A 26,137-nucleotide genomic window follows, 5' to 3' on the forward strand; every position below is an offset into this window, starting at 1 on the left:
TAACAAAATTACAAAATGGATTTATTGCAAAATAATAAAGGAAATTTTACAAATAAAAAGTGGTTAAAGGGTGTCTCCAAAATAATTCACTGCATTTATAACACAAAATGAGAGCTATTTCTAATTGACAATTTGCACATTATTTCCGAGAACTATATTGTCAACCTATTACTCAACACAGCCCCCTCCCAAAACTATATGTAGTAAAAGTAGTTAAACTTCCATAAAAGCTAGGTTTCTAAAAACTGACAGTCCAAATAAGCAATAGAATGAATTAATAGAAAATGCTTCAAAATCTAATCCACTATTTGTGGTTTGAATTGATCAATTTTTAGTATAATAGCTTAATGAGAGACACAAATTACCCCTCCAAATTAGAATCTTTTTTTCAATGCAACTTGGAAATTTTAAAATCACTTCCTTTATAACATGAGTACAACAAATGTAGAGCAGATCTACATTTTGCCCTCAATCATTTTGCTCAACATCTCTATATTGGAAAAGAATGAATGAGAGAAATCTGTAGTTACCAAGAAATGCATCTCTGTCCATTTTATAAACTAATTTTAGCTAATACACATTACAAGTTGTCAGAAATGTCTATGTACAAATAATTTGACTCTGTTATGTCTTCCAAAATGGTAAAAAGGGCTTGGGTCTAAGATAAGAAGGAATTTGCAGTTCTTTAAATCCAGCTCTAGCTGGATTGATTTCAATGTTTTTACTCCTTTCTGACATTTATACTGTCATCTGCACCTTACAATGTTCAGTCCAAAAAGAAAACTCGGAAAAATTCTCAAAGTTAATGTCAAACACTGAAGCAATTGCATCTGATACAGTACAATGTTTTAAATAATGGTTTGAAGATGTCTTATCATAAAGAGCTTTTTATTTTGGAAGAATTACCAAGATGTTTGTGTTTTTTTAAAAAAAAACAAAGTACAAATAAGCTGTTGCAATTTTACTTATTTTAAAACACTAATTTAACTGTCTTGAAAAGAAACAGCTGCTAAAGGCCAAAAAAGCATCTTAATTTAACAGGGATCAGATTACTAAGTAGCCACTCTAATATTTGCTATAGGATTCAACTTCCCTGGATTGATTTTATTTTTCACTGGATTTTGTGTGTGCGCCTGTACATATTTATATAGAACTTTTAAAAATCAATTTGCAACACATACACTGTATAACCATATATGGAGAAGAGCCAAATGTTAAAATTAACACATTTCTTCAGAAATGATTGGATTGGTTTAAGATAACATGTTATCTTGTTGCACGCTTTAAAAATCGAAGAATTCAGTCAACAAACCATGCCTTTGGCGGTTTATAGTACTTCTCTTTTGCAATATAATTCTTTCCGATGTGGAAATATGATTCAGTTTGAAGAGAAGTTCCTACTCATTTCAATTACAATATTTCCATCCATTATCTAGTATTTTATTATTATACAGAGTCCACTTTGTATTATAAGCCACATTTCTAGATGAATGTAACATCTGTACGGAGCAGCTTCAGCTTGAACACCCATGCTTTTTCCTGAATAAATCTTGAAGACGCTTTAAAAACAAACACAAACTCAAAATACCAGCTGTTAAACATCCAAAAATACAGTTGTTGTTTCACTGAGTCTATTGTCCATTAGAAAAGTAGATCATACATACAAAGGTGTAAGAACATTTAAACCAGTCTTTTGCAGAAGGCAAGTCTTTTAGACAACGTCGCCCCCTACAGACAATCCTTCAAATTCTAAAGATGCTTTAGCCATAAATATAATAATGGCTTTGGAAATGCTTTCAGTAGATTCTTCCACGACTGCGATTACCACGTCCACCCCATCCTCTTCCTCGTCCACCACGGAAACCACCTCTCTGCTCTGAAATCAAAGAAAATAAAAAGTTACGCCCCAGTGCATTTAAATTGTTTGACATAGAACAGTGTAATTTCCTATTTCTGGAAGTCAACTAATGATCATAACTATTCTTAATACCATTGTATGAAATTAAAGTAACGGTAGTATTTTACAAAGGGTTTTCTAAATAGTTAACCCCCCCTCCGCTAAATATGGGTTTGTGTTGAATATTTTTAAATGTAGTTGTTTAATAGGAAGTGCAATGCTGACAGTTAACCAGACCAAGAATACCAGATAACCGAAATAAAAAGAGGAAAAAAGAAGAGCAAAGAGAAAAGTGCAGAAACCAAAGAAAAGATAAAAAATGATTATAAGTAAGTTCCTTCTGATTTTCTTTTATAGCAATTATATGTACGGGATAAGATAAATTCTTATTATTATCATTTATATTTATATTATCTCTATAATCTATTTTTAGTCTAATCAAAATAATTTTATAAGATCGTAAGTAGCCCTGGAGAGGTCCATTTTAACTGCAAACAGTCACTAAGCAACTGGTTGTAAGTTGAGGACTACCTACACCAGTGCTTCTCAATTATTTTCTTTCATGCCCCCTCTAGGAAGAAGAAAACATTTCGCGCGCCCCCTATATAGAGTATCACAGGAGTACACTCCTTAACATTTTGTAAATATTTAAGTATACTTAAGTATACTTAAATATTTACAAAATGTTAAGGGGTATACTCACTTCTGTGATAACACTGAAGAAATGACACTTGTATGTGCATGTATACACACACAAACACACACATATATATCCTGCACGCAGTGATTTCTAGAAACAACACAGCTCTAAGCTTTGGAAACTCTCGCCTTTCCTTACCACGGAGCCTTGGAAACTCTCCAGACAGAGACGCATCCTTGAAGCCCGGGTTTTGCTTCTCTCCGCCGGGGCCCCGCCTTACTCCCCACCCATTTAGCCGGCACTAGATCCAGTTCCCGTATGGCTCCAGCGGCCGATAAAGGTTCCGGGTCGGAGGCCTGATAAATGGGCACCGCCGCTGGCCGCGGGAGGAGCAGTCGCCTTGTTGTGGCTGCCCAAGATGGATAGGCTTGAGTCGAGACTGTGAGGGCCGGTCGGAAGAAGGAGAAAGAGAAGGGGCGGCTGAGGGAAGAGAGACGCGGGCGGGCTCAGCGATCCTGACGGGCAATCCCTGCCGCCAGGGCGGAACAAAAGCGGGCAGAGGAGACGCACCGGAGCGCCCGCTCCGATCAAACGAGCCCCCCTTTATGGAGCCTCGCGCCCCCCTGGGGGGGTGCGCCCCACTATTTGAGAAGCACTGACCTACACCAATATTTTCCTAAATTACATAATACAGATACATAGGTAGTATTATCTTGTCTTAGACTTTTAACATTTAAAATGAAATATTGGAATGCCTTCAAGAGCTAAGAGGATACATAATCCTAAAAAGGATACAAAGGAAAAAAGACATTGTTCTCAAATTAGACAGAATTGTAATAGTATTAAGCTTGTAATACTCACCATATGAAAAATTACCCAGGTTACTACTATATTTCCCACTGGGTGGATTGTAAATCTGCCTAGCATCTCTTTTGGGGCCAGCTTGGGACTTTTTTGCTGGTAAGTCTGAAGATGTATCTTCACTGGCTCGTTTTTGCCTTTAAAAAAAAGTCAGGGCCAATATAATTAGAAGACAAGTAAAAAATTGAAAGATTCTTAATGTTCAATTTTGGAATATGTCAATGACAGTGAAAAAGTTTCTTTTTTGGTTGAATCATATTTGATTCTTTGTCACTGCCTGGACAAGTCCCTGAAGTTTTCTTGGCAAGGTTGTTCCATAAACAGTTTGCCATTGCCTCCTTCCTAGTGCTGAGAGAAAGGGGCTACATTACCAGGTTTCTTTGGAAATAAAATTATTTTAGAAGATGTAAAATCAATATAGTAGCAGGTTTACTTTAAAATAAAAGGCAGTTCTGGTGTAATTAATGTTTCTTCTATTTTGCAAAATTGTTGAATTTGAATGGCATTATTTTTCTTTCATAAAAATAAACCTGGAATAGAATAGATTGTCTTTGGGAGACAAACTGTTTCCACAGAAACCCTTGAAAAATGGACCAAAATCTGAAGGCATGATCCGGGATCGTTTGAAGTATAGGAATAGGCAATTTGCTTCCTACAGATCTCCATATCCCATAGTTCCTAAAAAGTCTGAACACTTTTGTTCCTACCCAGCAACATTACAAAAACACAGAACATCTCCCGATGCCTTCCCATTGGGTTTCAATGTTGCATTTACAAGTTGCCACCCATATGTTACACCAACACACTGGACTGATCACCTTGCACAAAAGTTAGTTCATTTCATCATTTTTGGTATCTTTTTCTCTGCTCATAAAAAGCATAATGAAAGACAGTAAGATTCTTTGGACTGCAAAAAAAAAGATTGGAACATTCACAGTTTTCTTACCCAACTTCAGACTTCTGTACAGGTTTCCAGGAGAGTGTAACTGTACTCTTATATGAAGGAGGAATGTGGAAAAGATCCTAGAAGCAAAATGAGAAGTCTGTTTTGAATTTTCTGAAATCACATTTCTTGAATTATGAAAAACTTTTCTAGAAAAGTCTCATTTTAAAAAGAAGCACATTTAATTTCTGAAGGTCTTATATATTTCAGAATGATGAAAATTTCTCAATCTCAAAAAAAATGTAACAACCTCATTTTCTTCTTATGTTGTTTTCAAAGACATAAATATTATACTTGACACAAGCTTTGCATATTGCCCAAATAGAATGACAAATAGACTTGTCAATATTTTTGTCCCACAATTTAACACTTACCTTAATTAAAACGTTGATATTGTTTGTTATTTTTAGTGCAACCACTTTAATTTTATTCTGCAAAAAAAAAAGACTATTTGTTAAATCATACACCTATATGATTTAAACACTGAAATATCCTCTGCCATTTTCCCCAGTCCAATTTTTGGCACTGAAGGTATTAATTATTTCTCAATAGGAATAGTATACTTTATTCTAGTTGGAAGCTTTCATATTCACAGAAGCCTTGAAAAACCATGTTAATAATCTGCAACTAATATGTAATTATGATATGGCTATCTAAAAGCTACAAAAATTATTGTGTTAAGAAACTTGCTATTTGAAACCTTTATAGTAGCTCTTGAAATTGATTGAATTTCTTGAAATGATAAAACTAAGTAAACAACACACTGCTGTACTCTGGAAGATTCTCCACAGATGCTACGATGGTAAAATCAACAAAATGAGCGTTGGTCCTTACCTGATACACTCATTTTCTCGTAGAGTGGAGACAGCAGTCAGACTGGGTATGCTCTGTTCATTAACCAATTGGACTGAGTCTACACTTATGATGTCATCAGGCCCTTGTGGCTCCTCCCCAGTTTCAGATGAAGGAAAACTCTAGACTCAAGTGAGAATTGTGAGCAAAAAGTGAAAGTCCACAGTCACTGTATCTCTCTCCTCCACACAAGGAATTCCCTCACGTGACCCATACTAGGGCGGTGCTGGCTGCTCTCTCTACTCTACCAGAAAATGAGCGTATCAGGTAAGGACCAATGCCCATTTTCCTGTTATTGTAGAGACAACAGCCAGACTGGGACGTACCAAAGACTGGGCTGTCCACTAGGGTGGGAAATTGTAAAAACGGTCTGTTAGGGCACAAGCACTTGTTGCAGCACCCTGCGCCCAAAGGCCGCGTCAGCCGACGCATACTTGTCCAACTTGTAATGATGTATGAAGACTGTGGGAGACGCCCAGGTGGCCGCCCGGCGGACTTCTTCCAAAGTGGCTTGAGTGGACCAAGATATCGCAGCGCTGCGTGTAGAGTGAGCTGTAATGTTTGCAGGGAACTGTATGGATTGAAGTTCATAAAACAGTTTAATACAGGCTCTTATCCAGCGCCCCAGACTAGACGATGAAGCCTTGGTACCCAAGGAGGCCTGGCGAAAGGAGATGAAGAGAGCTTCCGAGTGGCAGAACGAGGCGGTGCAGTCGATGTGGATCTTGAGGGCACGACATACGTCAAGAGTGTGCCACTTGCGCTCCTCTCGTGATGGGGAGATGGACAGAAATCAGGTAAGGTCAATTCCTGACCTTGGTGGAAACAGCTATTGACCTTCTGTATGAATGTCGGGTCCAGTCTTAAGACAACTCGGTCTGGATGGAACACGCACAAGTCATGCCTGACTGAAAGAGCAGCCAAATCAGGAATATGTCTGGCTGCGGTTACAGCCACCAAAAACAGCATTTTAAAGGACAACAGTTTCAAAGAAGTGGATCTCATAGGTTCAAAGAGTGCGGACGTCAAAGCCTCTAGGACACGAAGCAAGTCCCAAGTCGGATATCTGTGTATGGCAGGGAGACGCAGGTTGGACGCTCCACGGAGAATTATGAATGTTTCAAGAATTAACTTTGTTAAAGGTGCCATTTTCCCTAGCTTTGTTCATAATGGAGCTGCGAAATGTTTTAAGAAATCTCCGGATCAAGGGGTGAGAAGGCAGATGTTCAGATGTCAGGCCATCCAGAACAGAGGCCAGAGCAGCCACCTGTCGGCATAGCGTGTTAGGGGTAAGTCCCTGATCAAGCCCCCTCTGCAGGAAGTCCAATATCTGCGGAATGGATGCCTTAAGTGGTCAACAGTCTGGTTGGAACACCACAGAGCAAAAGTCCGCCACATGGTGCATAAATGCGGTCAGTAGAGCTTCTGCGTGATTCCTGAATGGTAGCAATGACGTTGAGGGAGATGTTATCGGCTGTTAAGGCTTGCTGCTCAATTGCCATGCGGTTAATTGCAGCCACTGGGGGTCGGGATGACAAGCTGACCCTTGGTGTAGAGACAGGAGACCGTGGGGTGTGCCATGGGGGTGAAGATTGACAGAGTCACTAGGTCGGCATACCAAGGCCGGTGTGGCCAATTCGGCGCTAGCAGCAACAGTTCTGCCTCCTGCTCCAGCATTTTTTGAATTACCCTCTGAATGAGGGGAAGGGGAGGAAATGCGTACAGGAGACCCCTGGGCCACTGGCATCTGAGAGCGTCTACTCCTTCTGCCATAGGCTCCATGAACCTCGAGTAATACCTGGGTACCTGGTGGTTGTCTGCCGTTGCGAACAGGTCTAGGACTGGGAGGCCGAATCGTCGTGTCAGGCGATGGAAGAGGTTCGGATGGATGTTCCAGTCCGCCTGATCTATTGTTGTCCGGCTCAGCCAGTCTGCTTGGACATTGGAGACCCTGAGATGTGTTCTGCCCTGAGAGATGACAGGTGAGATTCCGCCCACTGGGCACAACAGGTCGGACTCCCGAAGCAGGATGCCATCTTGCCCAAGACTTGGGAGAGAAGAAGAAGGAATGCCTTGCGTAGACGTAGCACCTTCCTGACAAGTTCCCTCAGATTGAGAATGCAGTCGTTGGATAGGAACACCCTCTCCGCCATGGTGTCTATCAAGACCCTGAGGTGCAGAAGGCGAGTGCTGGGAACGAGGTGACTCTTTTTGAGATTCACCTCGAACCTGTGATTCCGCAAGGTGTGACTGGTGAGGGCGAGATCTCTTTCTGCCTGAATCGGAGACCTGGACAACAAGAGGATGTCATCCAGGTAACAGAGATGACCTGGGGATGACCTGATGTGGGTGGCCAGTGCTACCAGTACTTTTGTGAATACCCTGGGGGCAGAGGATAGACCGAACAGAAGAGCTTGGTACTGGAAGTGCCTCCCCCCATAGGAGAAGCGGAGATATTTTCGGTGGTCTATGAAGGTGGGGATATGAAGGTAAGCTTCGGTCAAGTCTACCGACGTGAGGAAGTCGCCTTTTCTGATCGCCTGGAGGATGGTGTGCAGAGAATGCATTTTGAACCGCCGATAGACAATGTAGCGGTTCAATGTTTTTAGATCTAAAATTGCTCTCCATCCCCCGGAATTCTTCAGTACACAAACAGACGGGAATAAAAACCCTGCCCTTCCTGATGGGGAGGAACCGGTTGGATGGCCCGGATCTCCAACAGGTGCTGAATGGCCTGTTCCATCAGTGCCCTCTTGTGAGGACACGGAGAGACTGGGCATGGCACGAAGTGTTCCTGGGGGATGGAGAGGAATTCTAATATGAGACCAAATTTGACAGTTTTGAGTACCCAATTGTCTGTTGTGGTCTCCTCCCAGCAGTGGGCAAAAAATGCCAGGCGGCCTCCGATCGGAAGAGAGTCCAGGTAGTCATTTCCTACGTGAAAAATGGTGGTTGCCTCCTCCACGGTAAGATTTCTTGAAGGGGAAACGCTGTGCGTTTCTATTGGACCTGTCCTGGTGAGATTCCTGTCTGAGAGTGTAGGATTGGCATTGAGGACGGGGGAAGGAAGGTCTCCCGTCCACTGATCGAAAGGGCGACCTCCTATAGAAGGGAGCGGGCCGACTGTCCTGTTTCTTGTAGATGGATGAAAGGACCTTCTGCTTGTCTTTAGATTCCGTGAGGTACGGGTCTAAGGGTGTACCAAATAATTGGGTGCCACTGAATGGGGAGGCTGCTAGGCACCACTTGGTATGGACATCCGCATGCCATGGCTTGAGCCAAAGCAGATGCCTGGCCGTGACCGAAGAGGCCATGGCTTTAGAAGTGAATTTAGCTGCATTAAGGGAAGAATCAGCCGCAAATTCAACGCTGCCCTGATCTTGTTGAGATCCCTATGTGATCTATTATCAGTAGGAGCGATACGCTCCTGAAGCTGTTCAATCCAAACCAGGGCCGCCCTGGAGAAAAACGAAGTGGCCATAGAGGCCCTTAACAGCCCAGGCCCCAGCCTGATAGTTTTTGACTAAGGTTTGATCTGACCTTTTCTCCTCAGGTTTGAGAACCTCCTCAGGGACTCCAGAGACCACATTAGGTGAAGACAGGGCTGCAACTCCCCCTCCACTGGGGGAGTCTCGAAGAACTTGGTGAGGTCTGGTGCAATGTTGTACAGACGTTTGTCAAGGTTGGTCGGCTGTGGGCTCATGCCTGGAGACTCCCACTGCTTCTGGATGTTCAGGAGTATCTTGGGAACAGGGATCACCTCTTTTTCCACTGTAGGTTCAGTGAATGGGGTACTGGGACCCTCAGTTGAAGCCGGTTCTGCCAGTTTATCCTGTGAAGTAGAAGCTGAAGCAGAAGATGATAAGTTAGCAGCTTTAATGGCCTTAAGTAGAAGGGACTTGAAACGATCAGTTTTGAATAATCCGGTAAAGGCAGGGGCATTTTGGGATGACCACCTCGTCATCAGACAGGTCTGAGTCCTGTAGATTATCTTGCTCCCCTCCAATTGAGGCCTGAGAAGTAGAGGCAGAGGGATCAGGTTGCTGAGCTGCAGCAGAAGATTTATGCTTATGGCCATGTGCCAGAAATTGCCTCTTGTTGTCAAGTTCCATCGAAGACGAAGACTCTGAAGAAGACAATTCCCCTTCTGAATAGGCTAGGAGGGGGTCAGGGCCCATGGGAGCTGGGGATGCCACTTGGTGATCCTCGGAGGGAGGGAGGGAGAGCTGGGCAGTTAGACTATGTTGTTGTTTTTGGACCCTCTAAAATTTCTCAAGGGCCTTCCACCTGCACTCTTCTGCCCTTGTTGTCGCTTTAGAGACCTTGGGGTTTACTCCTGAGGAAGGGGCCTCTTTGGCTTGCCTCTTCCTGCTGCTCTTTGCCCCCGATGGCCCTGCCTCCTCTAATCCCGTATTCGTATCCATAGCTGGATCAGCCATTTCCCCAAACATAAATCAACACCCCAATAAGATAGGCAATGGTCTCACCCGTTTTGCTGGCCAGGCGCTCCTGATCCGGTCCATCTGGGGTGATCGTGCGTTGCTGGGCACTCCAAACGGCTGCTGTAGAGTTCACACCTTATTTAAAGCGTCCAAAATGGCCAACTTTTTTTCTCTGAGGCTTCTCCGAGCCTCAAAATGGTCGCCGCTATCTTCGCAGGCTTTTCTGACCCGCAAATGGCCACTGATACTAAGTGTGATCAGGCGATCTGCAGAATGGCCTCTGGATTTGCCTGGAACTGCTGCGCGCGAAACGGCTGGTCGCGCACCCGAGTGCCCAGAATCAAGGAGCGCCGCGGGGAAACAGCCGTGGAGCCGTAGCTCGTGAGCTGGCCGATCTGATTGCAAGGCAGGCTTCTTGAGCGAACTCGTGGCCGTAGGCAATCAGACGGCTGAGGAGAGGCAGCCAGAGATCAGTTTCAAATTTCCCTCCAATTTGTAGAATAAAGGATTATTTAAGGAACCAATTTAAAGGAACAACATTTTTTTTTGGAAAAATTCAACAAATAAAGATATAATTAAATAATTTGGAGGAGGAGATCAATTCTCTCAGCCAGTCCAGGTTGGACTGAGTCTGAAACTGGGGAGGAGCTACAAGGGCCCGATGACATCATAAGTATAGACTCAGTCCAATTGGTTAATGGATGGAGCATACCCAGTCTGGCTGCTGTCTCTACGATAACAGGAAAATTGTATCCTTCCCTCCTCCAAGATTAACCTTGATTATCCCGATTTGTTCAATTCACAGTTCAGTTGTGCATTCATTTATTTAATTTATATGCCACCCATCTTGCTGTCCCGAGTGACTCTTTTATCAATGAAAGACAGGCTCCTGATCTGCATCAATGTTCTTGGCCAGACTTTATAATATATCTTATTATACAGAAGATTCTCTAGCGAGCAGAGACTTTTGGAGTACTTTTGGAAACAGAGAAAAATTCACATACTAGTGTTATGAACCAAGTCACTGTTATTGGGTGTACAAATCATACCTTTTATATTGTCATGAGCTTACAAATTGCGATGGCTGATCCGGATACTCAAGAACTTGAAAATGACACAAGTGTTTGTCAGGCTTTACAATGCACACTGACATGAAAACCGAACCTTTAACTTAAATTCATTTAAGGTCAAAGTTTTCAAAGACTTACCTCTTCTGTCTTCAGTGCTTCTCCTGTTTTCCCTTGGAGCGCCAAACGAAGTTGTCGGATATAAACCTGAAGTCCTCTAGCAAAATACTGTAATCTAGAAGAGAAAAGCATTTAATATAAAGCTGCAGGACTATATGGTGAAACCAACAGCCTTCTTAATCTTAGGAAAGAATAACCAACTTGACCACCTAAAAAGAAACCTATATTGCCTGTCAGAAAAACTTCTGAACACCTAATTTGTAGTAGTAGGAAACATGTAGAAAGATATAAATACACGCAACATTTTAAACAATGAAGTTTTATTATAATCCAATGCTGTTTAATAATAAAATTGGCTGATTAAAAGTAGAAGTTTTATGAATAATAGTGCAGCCATTCATTATTTTACCCTAGAAATATTTTAGCACTGATTTTGAAATTCTAACGTTTTGCTGCATATTGGATGGACAATCAAGAATGGCTGCAATTATCATGGGAACTTGGATAAAGTATTTTTATTAGCCTCTGTCTTTGTCTAATACAATTCTGGATGAATACTGGAAAGGAACAGTTGAAACTAGCCATTAGGTTCCTTTGATTATGGCTTAGCAGTAAATCACAAATCTCTACATTGAACATGTTATTAGTTCACCACCTGGCAAAAGTCTGTTATTCTCAGCTATTTTGCCCTCTGACTCACCTAAATTAGAATATTTATTGAAAACAAGAATAAATCAAATGAAACAATTGACTACTAATTTACTAACAGTATGAATGTGCAAGTGCCTTTTATATCCTTGATGAAGCAAATCCATAGATTTTTCTTTTTGCTTTTCTCATAAATTATCATATTATGACATTCACAACTCAAACTATTTAACTTGGAATATAAAAAGTCACTAAGACAGTAATAGTATTCTAAAGATAATGGGGCAATAATAGCTTTCCAGAAAAAAGTACAGTGTCATTGAGAAACCTACACAAACTTTTTCTAACAGCAACTTTGACATCATATCTTCACCTGCTGGCTACAATTTCTTTATGTGGAGACAAAAGCCAAGACTTTATGCCAAAAAGTCCACTATATCTCCACTTGATTAATTTTGCCTGCTCTTAATAAGAGCAGCATTAGGTTCAGGAACTAGATTTAGGAAGACAGTCCTCATGCATTATTCCAGAACACTTAAATTGCAGTACAATTTTGACTAAAAATGTGGGACATGAACATACAGACAATACTTTGCAGTAAATCTATTGGATATTGCTTTGAGTTTGCTAAGTATTTAAGGGGTGCTAAATAGAACAAGTGTATTTTTTTCACAACTAGAAATTGTATTTCATTTGTATTATTTAGAACCCAAATATTTAGCCAATATTTAGAAAGCCAAACCTAGAATGTGTGATAATTAATTCTGAGATAAATGAAACCAATACTCAAGCTTACAGTGGAGAAAAGGCTTATGGAATAATTTTAACCACAATCATTAATTTTTTCCTCAGAATTCAATAGCATTTCTTCACAGGTAAAATCACAAGATTGATTCTTCAGAAAACACAATTAAACCAATTACATCTAAAATTGTAATTTGTAGTTCTGGGCTATATACTGTACTTATTGTAGCACAGAAAATGTTTCTCTTTTTATCTTTCCCATTCAAATACTTTGACCATTCTGTTATGAATACGGATAATTTGTTTGCAGCACATTTTTAACCTGGATATATTATTTTCATTCTAATAAAGCCTGCATAGTAATACCTGATTTTAAAGTCTTTCACTTTATCTGTGTTCAACTTTGCTGTTAGGAAATCTGTAAGTTTTCGTCCTAGTTGATGAAAGCTATATAACAAGCATTCCACATAGCTAAATTGTAGCTTAGGCTCTTCATTGCCTGCATTCTCCCCATTCTCTGCTTCTTCTGGAGGAAGTGGCATGTATTCCTGAGAAGTAGAAATACAAGTTATATGGTATTTATTTTCAGCTAATAGTTCTCATGTATTTCAAATTAGAAATTATGTACAATGAGCTATTTCCAACATTATCTGACATTTTCATTTGTAAATTGAGCTATTGTTTTATTCCATTCTCCCACTCAAGAGCACAAAACTAACTTCACTAAGCAAATTTTTTGGTACACAAATGCATTAAAGAGGCCATCCATGTCAAAATTGAACAGCCCTCTCTCAACAGAGGGGGAGGGATACGACACCAAGTATCTCCAATTTTAAAAAAAATAACCCAAAAAGTCCAGTTGCCTCTTGAAAAAAGCACCTTTGGAATAACGATCAGAAATTTAAGTTTAATTTTGAACATTTACAATATCTCTAAGATTATGAATACACTTACCAGTAATTTATCAAAAAGTTTCTTTAGATTTGATTCTAATTTTTCCATGTCCCCACAAAAGGAACTCATCTCAGCAAGTAATTTTAGTACCTGAAAAAGATAAATTCTATCTTTAGAAAATGAAGTAAAAATGAAGATTTATAACTTTGTACAATGGCAATGTTAAGGAAAAGTAGACCCGAAAAACAAATCTTGTTCACTTGATTATGACATAAATAAGTGAAACTGATAAAAACACTGATTTGTAAAAAAAAAAGGCCTGCTTATTGAATGCAGTATAACCTAGATTATTCTAGACTGAAAAATTTAGAAAGAAGTAATTTGGTTTTTATTTTTGCACTGCAATGTACAGAATGAAATGGAATTTTATATAAGTATTGGAAAGATTTTGAAGATAATAAAACTTTAAAGGCATTTGTTACATTTCTTCATTTCATATATACACTGAATAACTGTAATCCTAGTCATGTCAGATATATTCAGATTTGCTTACCTCTAATTGGATATCAAGGCCTTCAACTGGAGTGGTCAGAGAACTCAAATTTGGCAGCACATGCTCACAGAAGTAAGTCACAAATCTTGTAGAGTGAACATTTTTCTGTGGCAAATCAGAACAGCAATTATTACTGCAAGATTATTAGCACTGGGAAAAATGTATCAATATGGTTGTTACAATTCTCTATTACCAGGTAAGCCTGGCCTTATTTTTCGAGATAATGAATTAACTTCAACATTTGGGAAATTCATTTTCACACAGTGCTGTTTACGCACAGTTGTAGCACTATTAACCATCCCTCTAGGCCAGCGATGGCGAACCTTTTTTGGCTCGCGTGCCACAAGTGGGGCGAGCGCAGGGGGGTCGTGTGCGGGCGTGCCACACCCATAATGCAACGCGCGACACCCCAGTGCATATGCGCGCACAATGCGCGACCCCCCATTTTTACATGCTTTTTTCGCCCTCCCCAGGGTCCAGAGGCTTTATAGGAGCCTGGGGAGGGTGAAAAGAGCCTTCCCCCCCCCCCCCAGAGGCCCTCCGGAGGCTTCAGGGACCGTCCGGAGGCTTCCCTGAAGCCTTCGGAATGCTTAAAACTGCCCTCCGAGCAACCCGGAAGTCACTTCCGGTTTGCTCGGAGGGTGGTTTTAAGCGTTCCGAAGGCTTCAGGGAAGCCTCCGGATAGTCCCTGAAGCCTTCGGAGGGCCTCCGGGGGGGCGGGGGGAGGCTCTTTTCGCCCTCCCCAGGCTCCTATAAAGCCTCTGGAGCCTGGGGAGGGCAAAAAATAGCTTTTAAAAAGGTGAACTCAGCTGGCCAGTGCGCGCATGCACGCTGGCCAGCTGACAGGGCAGCGCGTCGCGTGCCCTGACAAATGGCTCCGCGTGCCACTTGTGGCACGCGTGCCATAGGTTCGCCATCACGGCTCTAGGCAAAAATCACCGACAAGTAAACTACTTATTCATACTCAAGCGAATTAGTATTTTGGAGGGGACAAAGTGCTGGCTGACATTTCATTCATTCTCATCTATAAAAGTAAATAACAGATCTATAATAAAGTTCAAACTTTGATAAAGTAAAAAAAAAACACCAGTATAAGGAAAAAAAGGACATTTTGAAGTTGAAAGCTGAACCTTAAAGAAAAGAATGCATCCAATTCTCTTTTACCTGTTGTATGCTACTTGCATAAAACTATAAGGAATTTTATTGAAACTATTTTTAATGAAAATACTGAAGAATAAATCATTTTAGTTCAGGTACAATTAATAAAATGCATATAAATACTGTATGTAAGAGGAAGCAGAGTAATGGGTAAGTATATTCCAAAAGTGAGTAATATGCAAATATTTAGTATTAAAAGACTTTTCAGAAACACTATCAATATGACCCTCCCTCTGGAAAATATTTATAAGAATAGGTACATTACAGTACTACACATTTAACTTTTTCAATGGGAATGCATTTATTGGTAATCCTCACATACAGTGGGGATATTTATGAGCCAGATTCCAAATTCTGACGGTCATTCTCTTCCATGTTCAAAACTGAATTTTGGGCGCGTGCTAACCAGGTCGCATTTACCTGCAGTGTCCAATTTTAACATTATTCATCTGGGAGAATTGCTACTATGTTACAGAATTACTGTTCTGTAGCCACAAGAGTAGAAAGTAATTACTGTCTTGGCAATCCCAGGAGTAGTTATTCGTTCTTCTTTAATCGTAATCTATTTTGAATCTTTTATTTTTGTTTACTGATTATATTTTTCACTTTTCACTTTGTATTTTTTCACTTAGTAGAAAAGGTCTACTACTTTGTGGCCCATGTACCCTTTTACATCTTTCGGTGACAAATCCTTATTTAATGCACTGAGATTGAATTTTTGCTTTTCTACTGTCAGCCCCTTTGGATTAGCGGTGGGGAGTAAGAGTTCAAAATCAAGATAAAAATGATTTTCAAAGAAATGTATATGTAGTTGTGGCCTGCCTCATAGAATGCAGGTAGTCCCCATTTAACATTTTTTCTGTCTCTAAGATATGTGATCGCAAAGCATGACATGACATGGCCACACCAAATTAAGAGTTATGGTTGCTGCCATTAAACGTAGTTGTTATGCACATTGCATGATTGACATTTGTGACCTCCTGCTGCCTTTCCCATTGACTATGCTTATTGGAAGCTGGCAATGAAGGTTGCAAATGCCATCAAGTGACTTTGGAAGGCTATGATTGTTGTAATTGCAAGCCAGTTGCTAAGGACCCAAATGGTGACCACTGGGATGCTGTGGCAGTCACAATGTTGAGGAATGGTCATGAATAACTTTGAAGAGCTGGTGAACGAATGATTATTAAAGTGAGGATTACCTGCATTCACTCCAAACATGCTAATTAGGTTTTTTTTAGACTGGGCATGAAAGACACAATATTCCTTAACATGAATACTTACAGAAAACAGTGGAACTGCTTGGCGAGTACACTGTAAGAGTCTGTCCACACAATCAGGGTCGGATGGATTGAAGGTTTGTTCAAGGTCAGCCTGTTCAGCCACTAGTTCAACTAGTTGTTGCCTCCCACTTACTGTCTGAAGGCTTTTTAAGCCAGATAGTATCTTCATGAATAAGACAAACTCCTCCCCTGTTACGTCCTCAAGCACCTGAAGAAATGCAAGAAAACAGGAAATAAAGGACATAGCACTTGAAAGGGAAACATCTGCATATTCCTTTTCTTTACCCAATAACTGATTCTGTAATTACTTGCAATGTACACAGTATTTAAATAGCTGCTCATTTAGCCTAATAGTACTCTTACATAATATGTTAATTTCGTCCAAGTCCATTCAATAACTAAGCAAAGATTTGAATTTTAATTATATTCTTGTTATATCATACTAAATGTCTGATTACAGTGGTTACAGGTGATAGCAGTATCATTAGAACATGAGAAAGCAATTTGCAAAAGACACTGCGAACAAGCAAAGTTCTTACATTTAGGCAGGTAATTCTACTGTTGTACTGTTTAACAGTAGTATTAAATTATGGTAATAGTATTTTTATTAGGATTGACTAAAACAACTTTGTCCTCTAATGAAAGGCTAATGATCAAGAGAATCAACTAGACTCAAAATTGCATGGAATCAAACTGAGAAAAATGTGTTAGTATTACAAAGAACTGTAATACTCACATGAATTATTGGGTACAGGATCCTATGAGAGCTTAAGCCTCTCACAAAAGTAACAGACAAATTCAAAGAATTCTTTTTCCGAATAGATGTTAAGCAAAACAGAAAAAAATATTGACACAATGTCTCAATGTGAAATCTGTAATACTGTTAAGATGGGAACTAATGCTATAATAACTAGAATGTGCCAATGTTTTTCAATTCTAAACCTTAAGATCTTGTGATAGGTCATTTTCATCTTATTGAAAGTGTTCTGATCTCAGAATGGTCTTGTTTTCACTCTGAATGCTCTTGCTACAGCAGCGGTTCTCAAATAGTGGGGCGCGCCCCCCTGGGGGGGCGCGAGGCTCCATAAAGGGGGGCGCGAAGGCTCCCTTTCCATCTGGGTGCAACGGCGGCGAAGGCGTGGGCGAGGCATAATATATCCCGCCTGGAAGTGGCAGCACTTCGGACTGTGGATTTTCATTGGAGCCGCGGGCTGGAGCTGTGCAAGAAGCCTGCTCGGGCGGGGGTGGGAGGGAGGGAAGCATGGGACCGCCCGTCTTCACCACCGCGTAGCTCGCCTCCCCGCCAGTAGCTCCACCGCCAGCATTCCGTCTGGAAGCGGAAGTGCAACAGCCGCTGTTGGGGAAGGGACAAAGGGGCGGCGGTCGCCCGATCTTGCCACCGCCACCCCTTCGCCCCTGGTAACGGCGACTGTTGTGCTGCTGCTTCCAGCTGGGATGCTGGAGGAGCTGCTGGCAGGGAGGGAGGGAAGAAGGGGAGGAGGGAGTAAGGATAGACAAGCAAGAGGGAAAGAGGAAAGAAGGCAAGCAGGCAGAAGGGAGGGAGGTGCAAGGAAGGAAGAAAGCATAGATAAGCAGGAGGGAAAGAAGGCAGGCAGGCAGGGGGAAAGAGGAAGGAGGGAACTGGAAGGGAGGCAGGGAAGGAGGGAGGGAGAAAGGAAGGATAGGATAGGGAAAGAGGAAAGAAGGCAGGCAGGCAGAAGGGAGGGAGGTGCAAGGAAGGAAGAAAGCATAGATAAGCAGGAGGGAAAGAAGGCAGGCAGGCAGGGGGAAAGAGGAAGGAGGGAACTGGAAGGGAGGCAGGAAGGAAGGGAAGGAGGAAGGGAGGGTAGAAGGAAGGATAGACAAGTAAGAGGGAAAGAGGAAAGAAAGCAAGAGGGCAGAAGGGAGGTGGAAGGAAGGAAAGAAAAGCAGACACGCCGGAGGGAAAGAGGAAAGAAGGCAAGCAGGCAGGAAGGAGGCAGAAGGAAGGAGGGAAGAATGGAACTGGAAGGGAGGCAGGGAAGGAGGGAGGGAGAAAGGAAGGATAGGAGGATAGGGAAAGAGGAAAGAAGGCAGGCAGGCAGAAGGGAGGGAGGTGCAAGGAAGGAAGAAAGCATAGATAAGCAGGAGGGAAAGAAGGCAGGCAGGCAGGGGGAAAGAGGAAGGAGGGAACTGGAAGGGAGGCAGGAAGGAAGGGAAGGAGGAAGGGAGGGTGGAAGGAAGGATAGACAAGTAAGAGGGAAAGAGGAAAGAAAGCATGTGACTACGGTGGGAGACGAGGAAAGACCGGTGTGCTATGTTATGCAGAGGTGTACTTATAACAATTTTATAGACAAATGATACTATTTACAGTCGCGCGGGGAGGGGGGGGGCGTGAAATGTTTTCTTCTTCCTAGGGGGGGCATGACAGAAAATAATTGAGAAGCACTGTGCTACAGTAAGAATAAGGCCTGGACTGTTATTCAACAAAATGGGGATAATGAAATTGAAATATTTTGCACAACATCAGAAACAATGGGTACTTAATACACACACACGAGCAGTCATGCAATTCCGTCTTTGGAAGAAATTATAAGTATAATTATAATACCAGTAAGAAAAACTTGTCAGGTCTTATTTTGATAAGAGTTTGAAATTAGTTTTAGATAACATAGCATACATATCACGTTTGATGTGGTAAAATAATCAACATAAGCTTAATTATTATATTATGCCGTTCTGCAACAATGGAATTTCATATGGAAACTGCAAGGTAAGCAGAGCAAAGAGCAAGGGGTTGGGGGGTTGGAGTCTGCCATCAATCCAGCAAACACCACATGTGGAAGTCCCCTATTTGGTCCCCAGGCCAATTGGCAGTCTTCGGGCTCTTGTGGAAGAATAGGAAGGTGCTGACTCTGGGATTCTGGAAGCTGGAAGTCCACAAGTGCTAAAGGGGCCATAGCTCCCCACCTCTGCCTGAGAGGGTAAGATATTCCAAAGGGTGGGTGCTGCAGCCGAGAAGGCGCCGCTTCTGGATCCTGATAGTCAAGAGTTCTTTGACTGATGGGATCCAAAGTAGGACCTTTCTGTTGGCACAAGGCCTAGCTTGTTGTAAGCAGGATTTGGTTCATCATGTAACCTGGACGTTTGCCATTAAGAACTTTAAAGGTCATAACAAATGAAATGTAATCAGAAGCAGACCAATAGTGAAGTTCATGGAGCAGAAGTGTAATGTGGACCAAAGACTGCTCTCGTTGCCCCATTTTGCATCAGCTGAAGCTTCTGAATGGATTTCAAGGGTAGCCCCATGTAAAGCACATTGCAATAGTCTAGATGAGAGATGACCAGGCCTTGAGTAACTGAGCGTAAGGAGTCATGATCCAGGAAAGAAAACATCTCTTTACCAATGCCAAAATATTATTATTAACATCAACTGGTTTTTGAGAATGGCTATAGTTAATTTCATTGTTTTCTACTCAAAATGAAGTACAACAGTTCATGTTGTTTATAAAATCTTTGCAATCATTTAACAAGATTAATATATCCACCTTCTTCGATTCTGTCAGTATTAGCTCCTCAACTTCTTTTGTGAGCACATCTTCAGGCAGTGCTTTGAGTTTTGTAGAGAGGAATTTAATGGCTCTTTCTCGCACAATATCCTCTCCCTGGAGAATCTGACTGAACAAACCACCGAGTGTTCCTAAAACAATGATAAGACACCAATTCGTTTGTTTATAACTGAAAGGAACTGATCTTTTCGTTAAACATTTAAGGCTACATCTGACAATATCAGAGGGCACTTGCTTATGTAAGGAATTCTCTCCTTGCAAGTTTCCCCTTTTTTAACTACTTTCCTGGCCCCGTCGCTTTTATCCTAAATCTGCTCAGCAGATTCTAAAAAGGGGAATAAAGGAGAAATAGAATAACTGTTGACTTTTCTTGTAAACACCCGAGTCACCTTTGTTGAAGTGGGCAGCCGTACAAAAATTTTAAATAAATAAATAAATATTGCTGACACATACCAATTGGATGCAATTCATTATTTAAACTTACATTATATGTAAATTGAAATAATATAGAAAATATAGCTTTAAGATTTTTATAACTTTCTAACTGATCTGCATTATATTTCTAAATAACTATCACAGTGCGAGCATTGAACTCTTTTCCTTGCATGCAATTTTGTTATTGTTGCCATAACATCTTTTGTTCTGATTATTATTCCATTTTATGCGACAGAGTACACTCAATCCTTTATTTTATTTCAAAATATTAAAAAACATGACATAAAATATTTTAGTATCAAACGCATCCTTTACCTTTAGCATCCATCTTAAATATACTAAGCAAAGCATTGTTAACCAAGTTGAATTCTGCAGAATCATCTAAAAATAAAGAAAACAAAGGATCAGGAATTCTTTTAAGCTAGATAGTGCCAAATATTGGAAATTCAGGAAATAAAGAATTTCACACAATAAACTGTTCCAGGCAAAACCCTTACAAAGAAACCAAGATAGTGAAAATACAAAATTCAGCGAAAGATGATTCTGGCTAAATATTTACAATAAACTTACATATACAGATATATACCAAGTATATAAAGTATATGACCACAATAAGAACAAAAGAAAAAGGTTCATTTTGCACCAGACAGAAATATAAAAATTAACTTGGAGGCATCATTATTTAAAAAGTAAGCAGATATCAATGCCAGTTTTTAGCTTTTACACTTCCAAAGCAGTATCTAAAGTACAATTTCCCAACTGCTTATATGCTATCAAGTTGATGTTGACTTTTAGTGATCACATAATTATATTTCATAGGTAATAACTAAGAAAGAATTTGAAGCTGCAAAGTGTCTTCTATCAAAATGTTTCTTCTCCATTAGGTAGTGTTAGCAGTGCCAATAAAGACTCAAAATTAGCATCTATCTCTTAGATCACGACATCCATTTCTCATACCACATTTTCAATACTCAGGAATAATGTGAAAAATAACAAGAATAAAGGGAAAAATTCTTCAAAAATATAATAGTACAACTTCTGATAAGAAAACAGTAAGAAAGGTGAAGCAAGAAAGCTATAGCAATGAATATTTAACCATGCCCTTTACTAAGACTAATACAATAATCTTTCTCACCTGATTGCAGAAGCTGGGTAAGTATGTCTGCTACCCTAGGGAGGTTATCACCCATAGCAAACTGAGGTAATTCTTTGATTGCCTGGCGCCGGATCTATAAACAAAAAAAGACACACATGGAACAACTGGATAATATATGTTCAATTACAGAAGATTCAGCATCGGTATCATCTCACTATAAAATCCAGCATGAACAATAGTTAGGATTCTAATGAATCAACACTAGCATATTATAGTATTTATGACGTAATTCAGCAACTGTTGTATATATTTTAATTGTGCAAAACAGCAGAAATAATAGCACATGGAATTGACTATTATTAACAATCAACATAACTTTAAAAGATTTTGCAACTGCTTGCACAGAATGACTAAAATAGGCACATAAAATGTATTGCTAATGTGATTTTCAGGTACTGTATCAATTCACATTCCAATAGCATTTCCTTTTTTGTAAAGAAAAAGGCACTTACTGAAACATCTTCATCTTCACAAAGATCCAACTGAGCATTTATAGCAGAATCTGCCAACTCAGGGAAATGTTTGAAGAATTTTGGAATAAACTGTGCTGCTAATCTCTTCTCCTTAGCACCCCCTTTGACACCATCCAAGATAACTTGATAAGCATCTTTGTGCTAGAAAAGAAGAGAGAATTCTAAGAATGAAGAGCTTAAGCAAGCAATGAAAAATTAAAAGTACATTTGCCTGAAAAAAATTCTCATAAGCAAATTATCTATTAAAAATTCAGATTATCCTACATTTACCATAGCAGAGACATATTATGTTGAAAGTATCACATTTTGTAATGATTGAGTGCTCTTCTGCTGCACAGGGTTCTTGATACTGTATTCAAAAGGTGTAATATGCTAGCTCCCATTCCTGCTAGCATATTAAAGTGTTAGCCTATGAAATAATGAATATACCTATGGAAGCAATTTACTGCAATCTTTCTGCAAGCACTGTTTTTATCATCCTCCATATGTACCAAGTAACCAGAAAATGTTTGCTGCCTTTCTACAGTTAAGAATGGCCTTTCTTTGGAAGTTCATGAGGCTAAGCATCTTTTATAGCTGATAGCAATTCTTAATGTATTTTAGCTTTTGAACACTAAGCTTTATCTGTTAAAGGACTGAAAGTATTTTAACACTAGGGCTGTACAGTAATCAAAATGTAATTCAGCATAGACATGGAAATTAATACTGCACTAGCAAATTCTTAAAGAACTTTCATCTTCTCCTTGGATCCTGTTGCTTTAATTAAGGCGATAGCAACAGTTGTGATATGTATGTGCCTAACCATATTTTCTCTACTAAGTAGATTCTATGCTTTAAAAAAATCTATTATACTATATTCATCTGAAAGGCCAATGATCCTGAATGTAAGAATATGTCTGTTCCAAAAGGGAAGATTACACAAAACATATAGTTACTATATTTTCAGTAAATCTAAAGAGGCCAATTCATTTCAAATGTGCAGGGTGGGGTAGGGATCTGGTCGTCTTACCATATAAATGCATTACTTGTACAGTTTTCCTTTCTAATATGCTGAACAGTACAAGGCTGAAATGAAATACAGAAAAACGGGACTTCTGTTGTATCTCATAATGCATATCCAATATAGAAAATGTTTATGTAATATACGCTACATAATCAGTGTGCCTGTAACTCCTTAAAGACAATATCAAATTGTTAGATGCAATATTAGATGCAGTGACACCATTTTTTGCTGCAACTCTTCTCTAGAAATTGTAAATTAAAAGTTTCACCCTGCAAAAAAGGGTAATTGAGGAAAAATACGCTTGATATTTTATACAATGGTATAAGAACCAGCCAGCCAGAAAAGGAGCTTTGAATATTTCTTGAGGCAGATTTTTTTTAATATGACGCCTTATCATATCCCAATGTATTTTAAGAAAATGTTTCAAAGGAAAAGAATGAGCACTTTCATTTTTTTGTTTTAAAAATTGACATTTTACATTATCCACTACAACAGAAAAAGCACTCAACTCCCTGTCTTAATTAACATACAGAAAGGTAAATATTGAAATTTTATTTGTTTCCTAGTATGATTTGATTGCTTATTAGTAATCTATGACTATCACTTTGTTGTATCTTGATTCTTGATGACTATATTTTATTTTTTCTTAATGTACACTGAGAGCATATGCACCAGACACAAATTCTTTGTGTGTCCAATCACACTTGGCAATAAAGAATTCTATTCTATTTTATTACACAGGTGACAATTTCCTAGGACAGCGATGGCAAACCGTTTTTGGCTCGCGTGCCATAAGTGGGGAGAGCGCAGGGTGGTCATGTGCGAGCATGCCACACCCATAATGCAATGCGCGACCCCCGTGTGCATGCATGCACTACAGGCGCGACCTCCCCATTTTTACATGCTTTTTTCGCCCTCCCCAGGCTCCAGAGGCTTTATAGGAGCCTGGGGAGGCCGAAAAAAGCCTCTCCCGCCCCCTCGGACGCTCTCCGGAGGCGTCAGGGAAGCCTCCGGACGTTCCCTGAAGCCTTTGGAGTGCTCAAAACGACCCTCTGCTCAGAGGATCGTTTTTAGCGCTCCGAAGGCTTCAGGGACCGTCCCGAGGCTTCCCTGACGCCTTTGGAGCGCTCAAAACGACCCTCTGAGCAAACCGGAAACCACTTCCAGTTTGCTCGGAGGGTCGTTTTAAGCCTTCCGAAGGCTTCAGGGAAGCCTCCGAAAGGTCCTTGAAGCCTTCGGAGGGCTCAAAACGATCCTCTGAGCAAACAGGAAGTGACTTCTGTTTTGCTCGGAGGGTCGTTTTGAGCGCTCCGAAGGCATCAGGGAAGCTCATGAAGCCTCCGGAGGGCCTCGGGGGGCGGGGAGGGTCTTTTCGCCCTCCCCAGGCTCCTATAAAGCCTCTGGAGCCTGGGGAGGGTGAAAAAATGGCTTTAAAAAAGGGTGAACTCAGCTGGCTCCCCGTGCCACCTGTGAAACGCGTGCCATAGGTTCGCCATCACTATCCTAGGAAAAAGCATATATTCTCAATGAAATGATCCATGCTGCAGCACTTATAAAAGATCAAAACAAACCACAGCCTAAAGAAAGTCCCACAGAACTTTTAAAGTCAATTTTCACAGGATCCCGTCTACAAAACCTTCCAGTTGGCAGACTGAAGTAAGAGCATCCCAGAAGCCTGTCGCTTCGTTTTACCTCAGGGGAGTCGGGCGAAGAGTACATCTTAAAAGACGGAGACACCCCACTCCTCAAATTTCTCACCGGGACAGAGAGGGAAGGAGAGGATTTTAGGGTCCGCCAACCATCGTTTATGCAAAACTGGGCAGCTTCTGCTTGTTTATTTATTTTTTAATTTGAATCCTATGACTAGGTGGCTCAGTGGCTAAGACTGCTAAGTGAGTTTCTTGATCAGAAAGGTCGGCAATTCGCCGGTTCGAATCCCTAGTACAAGTCGTCCAGCGTAAGCAGGGGGTTGGACTAGATGGTCTCCAAGGTCCCTTCCAACTCTTACTGTTTACTATCCATTCGCGCGCGGGAGAAACGAAAGCAGCAATCTCCACCGGCTTCCGCCTCTGGGAATAAGCCTCCATAGGCGCTCACCTTCGTCAATTGGCAATGAAAGCTGGACTGGGGTAAACAAAACGAACACGGAGGACGGACGGAACCCCAGGCCTTTCGGCGACTTTGGTCGGCCTACCGGGTCCTTCGCGCCGCGATGGCCGCTTCCAAACCCACACTGAAAGGAGAGGCGGGGGGCTTCCCTTTCCTTCCAGAGCCCGAAGCCCCAGGGGCAACCCCCTCCCCCACCCAAACAAAACCCCAGTGGCGTCCCACCTCCGGAGCGGTGTCCTTAGCGTCGGCTAGGATGCCGTAATTACGGTAGAGCTCCTCCACGGTGGGCATCGTGCCTCCTCGGAGTCTGCTCCTCCGGCTAGCCGCCCTCCTTACCCCCGACGCCCTTTGCTGCAGCGGCGAACACAACCGCTCTCTCTCCTCCTCCACACCGCAAAACCCGAGCCAGCGATACCGCCAAGCCAGGCCGCGCACAGCTACGCAACATCCGGTGGTCAAGGCTTCCCGCATCCCGACCGACAGCGGCCCCTGTCGTAGAGGAGGTGACAATACAGCCGTACCGCTGGTGGGGTGGGATGGGGTGCGGCGGGGCGGCGTCCGGAAGCGGGGCACGTGATTCCGCTTTAGCCACATGGAGCAACGCGAGTGATCGCTGATGGTTGGGTTTGTGGACGACGTCTGATAGCGTTACTCGTTGCCCGATTCCAACCAGAGCCCTAAAACTCGCTTTAAAAGATATAAGCCGAGCCGTTGTTCATTTTATACACGTCGTGTATATATGTGTGTGTGTGTGTGTGTGTGTGTGTGTGTGTGTGTATCTATCTATACATACATACATACATACATACATACATACATACATACATACATACATACATACATATATATATATATATATATATATATATATACCCTTTAGAGTTTATGAACGTAGAGATCGCTCTGCATTATTTCCGTCTCTGGATGGAAGACTACCAAGAAGGCTAACACGGGAAGTCAAGAAAACTCCCAAGTCCTTTTGTGTGGATGTTTTTGATAGGATTGTTATGGTGTCTTTCTACACATTTCTCTATTTATGCTAAGGTACTGAGGTTTTTTTTTAAAATAATAATAATACGGGGGTTAAATTCCCGGTTTGCATTTTGGGTGAATTGTTTCTTTTGCTCTTTTATCTCCTTTTTAATGGTCTATTTTTAAACGGACCCTGCCATATAACTTTTGGAAGAAGTCCCCTTTGTTCTGGTTACCCCATCATAGAATCATCTTAATGTTTCAATACACTTTCTGTATCAGGGGTTGTATTCGTCTTCTGCAAAAACTTTAGCATAAGTTTTATTGTTGTACACGTATTGT

General features: G+C 41.1%; 1 protein-coding gene across 1 annotated transcript; it reads right to left on the reverse strand.

Moving 5' to 3' along the window:
• API5 (apoptosis inhibitor 5) lies at positions 1–25,275 on the reverse strand. The gene is made up of 14 exons (XM_081936116.1): positions 25,046–25,275; positions 21,691–21,852; positions 21,218–21,311; positions 20,398–20,463; positions 19,627–19,778; positions 16,101–16,307; positions 13,662–13,766; positions 13,169–13,258; positions 12,581–12,762; positions 10,844–10,937; positions 4,716–4,772; positions 4,345–4,421; positions 3,399–3,535; positions 1–1,876 (listed from the first exon to the last, which is right to left on the reverse strand). The coding sequence occupies exons 1-14, from the start codon at positions 25,112–25,114 to the stop codon at positions 1,797–1,799; spliced, it is 1,572 nt and encodes a 523-aa protein (XP_081792242.1). The 5' UTR covers positions 25,115–25,275; the 3' UTR covers positions 1–1,796.
• Positions 25,276–26,137: the final 862 nt, after the last annotated feature.

This window comes from Natrix helvetica (genome assembly GCF_964273705.1).
Source record: "Natrix helvetica genome assembly, chromosome: 1".
Taxonomy (NCBI): domain Eukaryota; kingdom Metazoa; phylum Chordata; class Lepidosauria; order Squamata; family Natricidae; genus Natrix; species Natrix helvetica.

What these genes read in the sequence shown, in the direction of transcription:
- API5 (XM_081936116.1), bottom strand. Translation starts at nt 25,114, where the DNA reads ATGCCCACCGTGGAGGAGCTCTACCGTAATTACGGCATCCTAGCCGAC. An exon ending in GCCTTGATATCCAATTAGAG is followed by an intron (nt 13,259 to 13,661) that starts GTAAGCAAATCT and finishes TATCTTTTTCAG; the next exon opens with GTACTAAAATTACTTGCTGA. An exon ending in AACTTTTTGATAAATTACTG is followed by an intron (nt 12,763 to 13,168) that starts GTAAGTGTATTC and finishes TCTACTTCTCAG; the next exon opens with GAATACATGCCACTTCCTCC.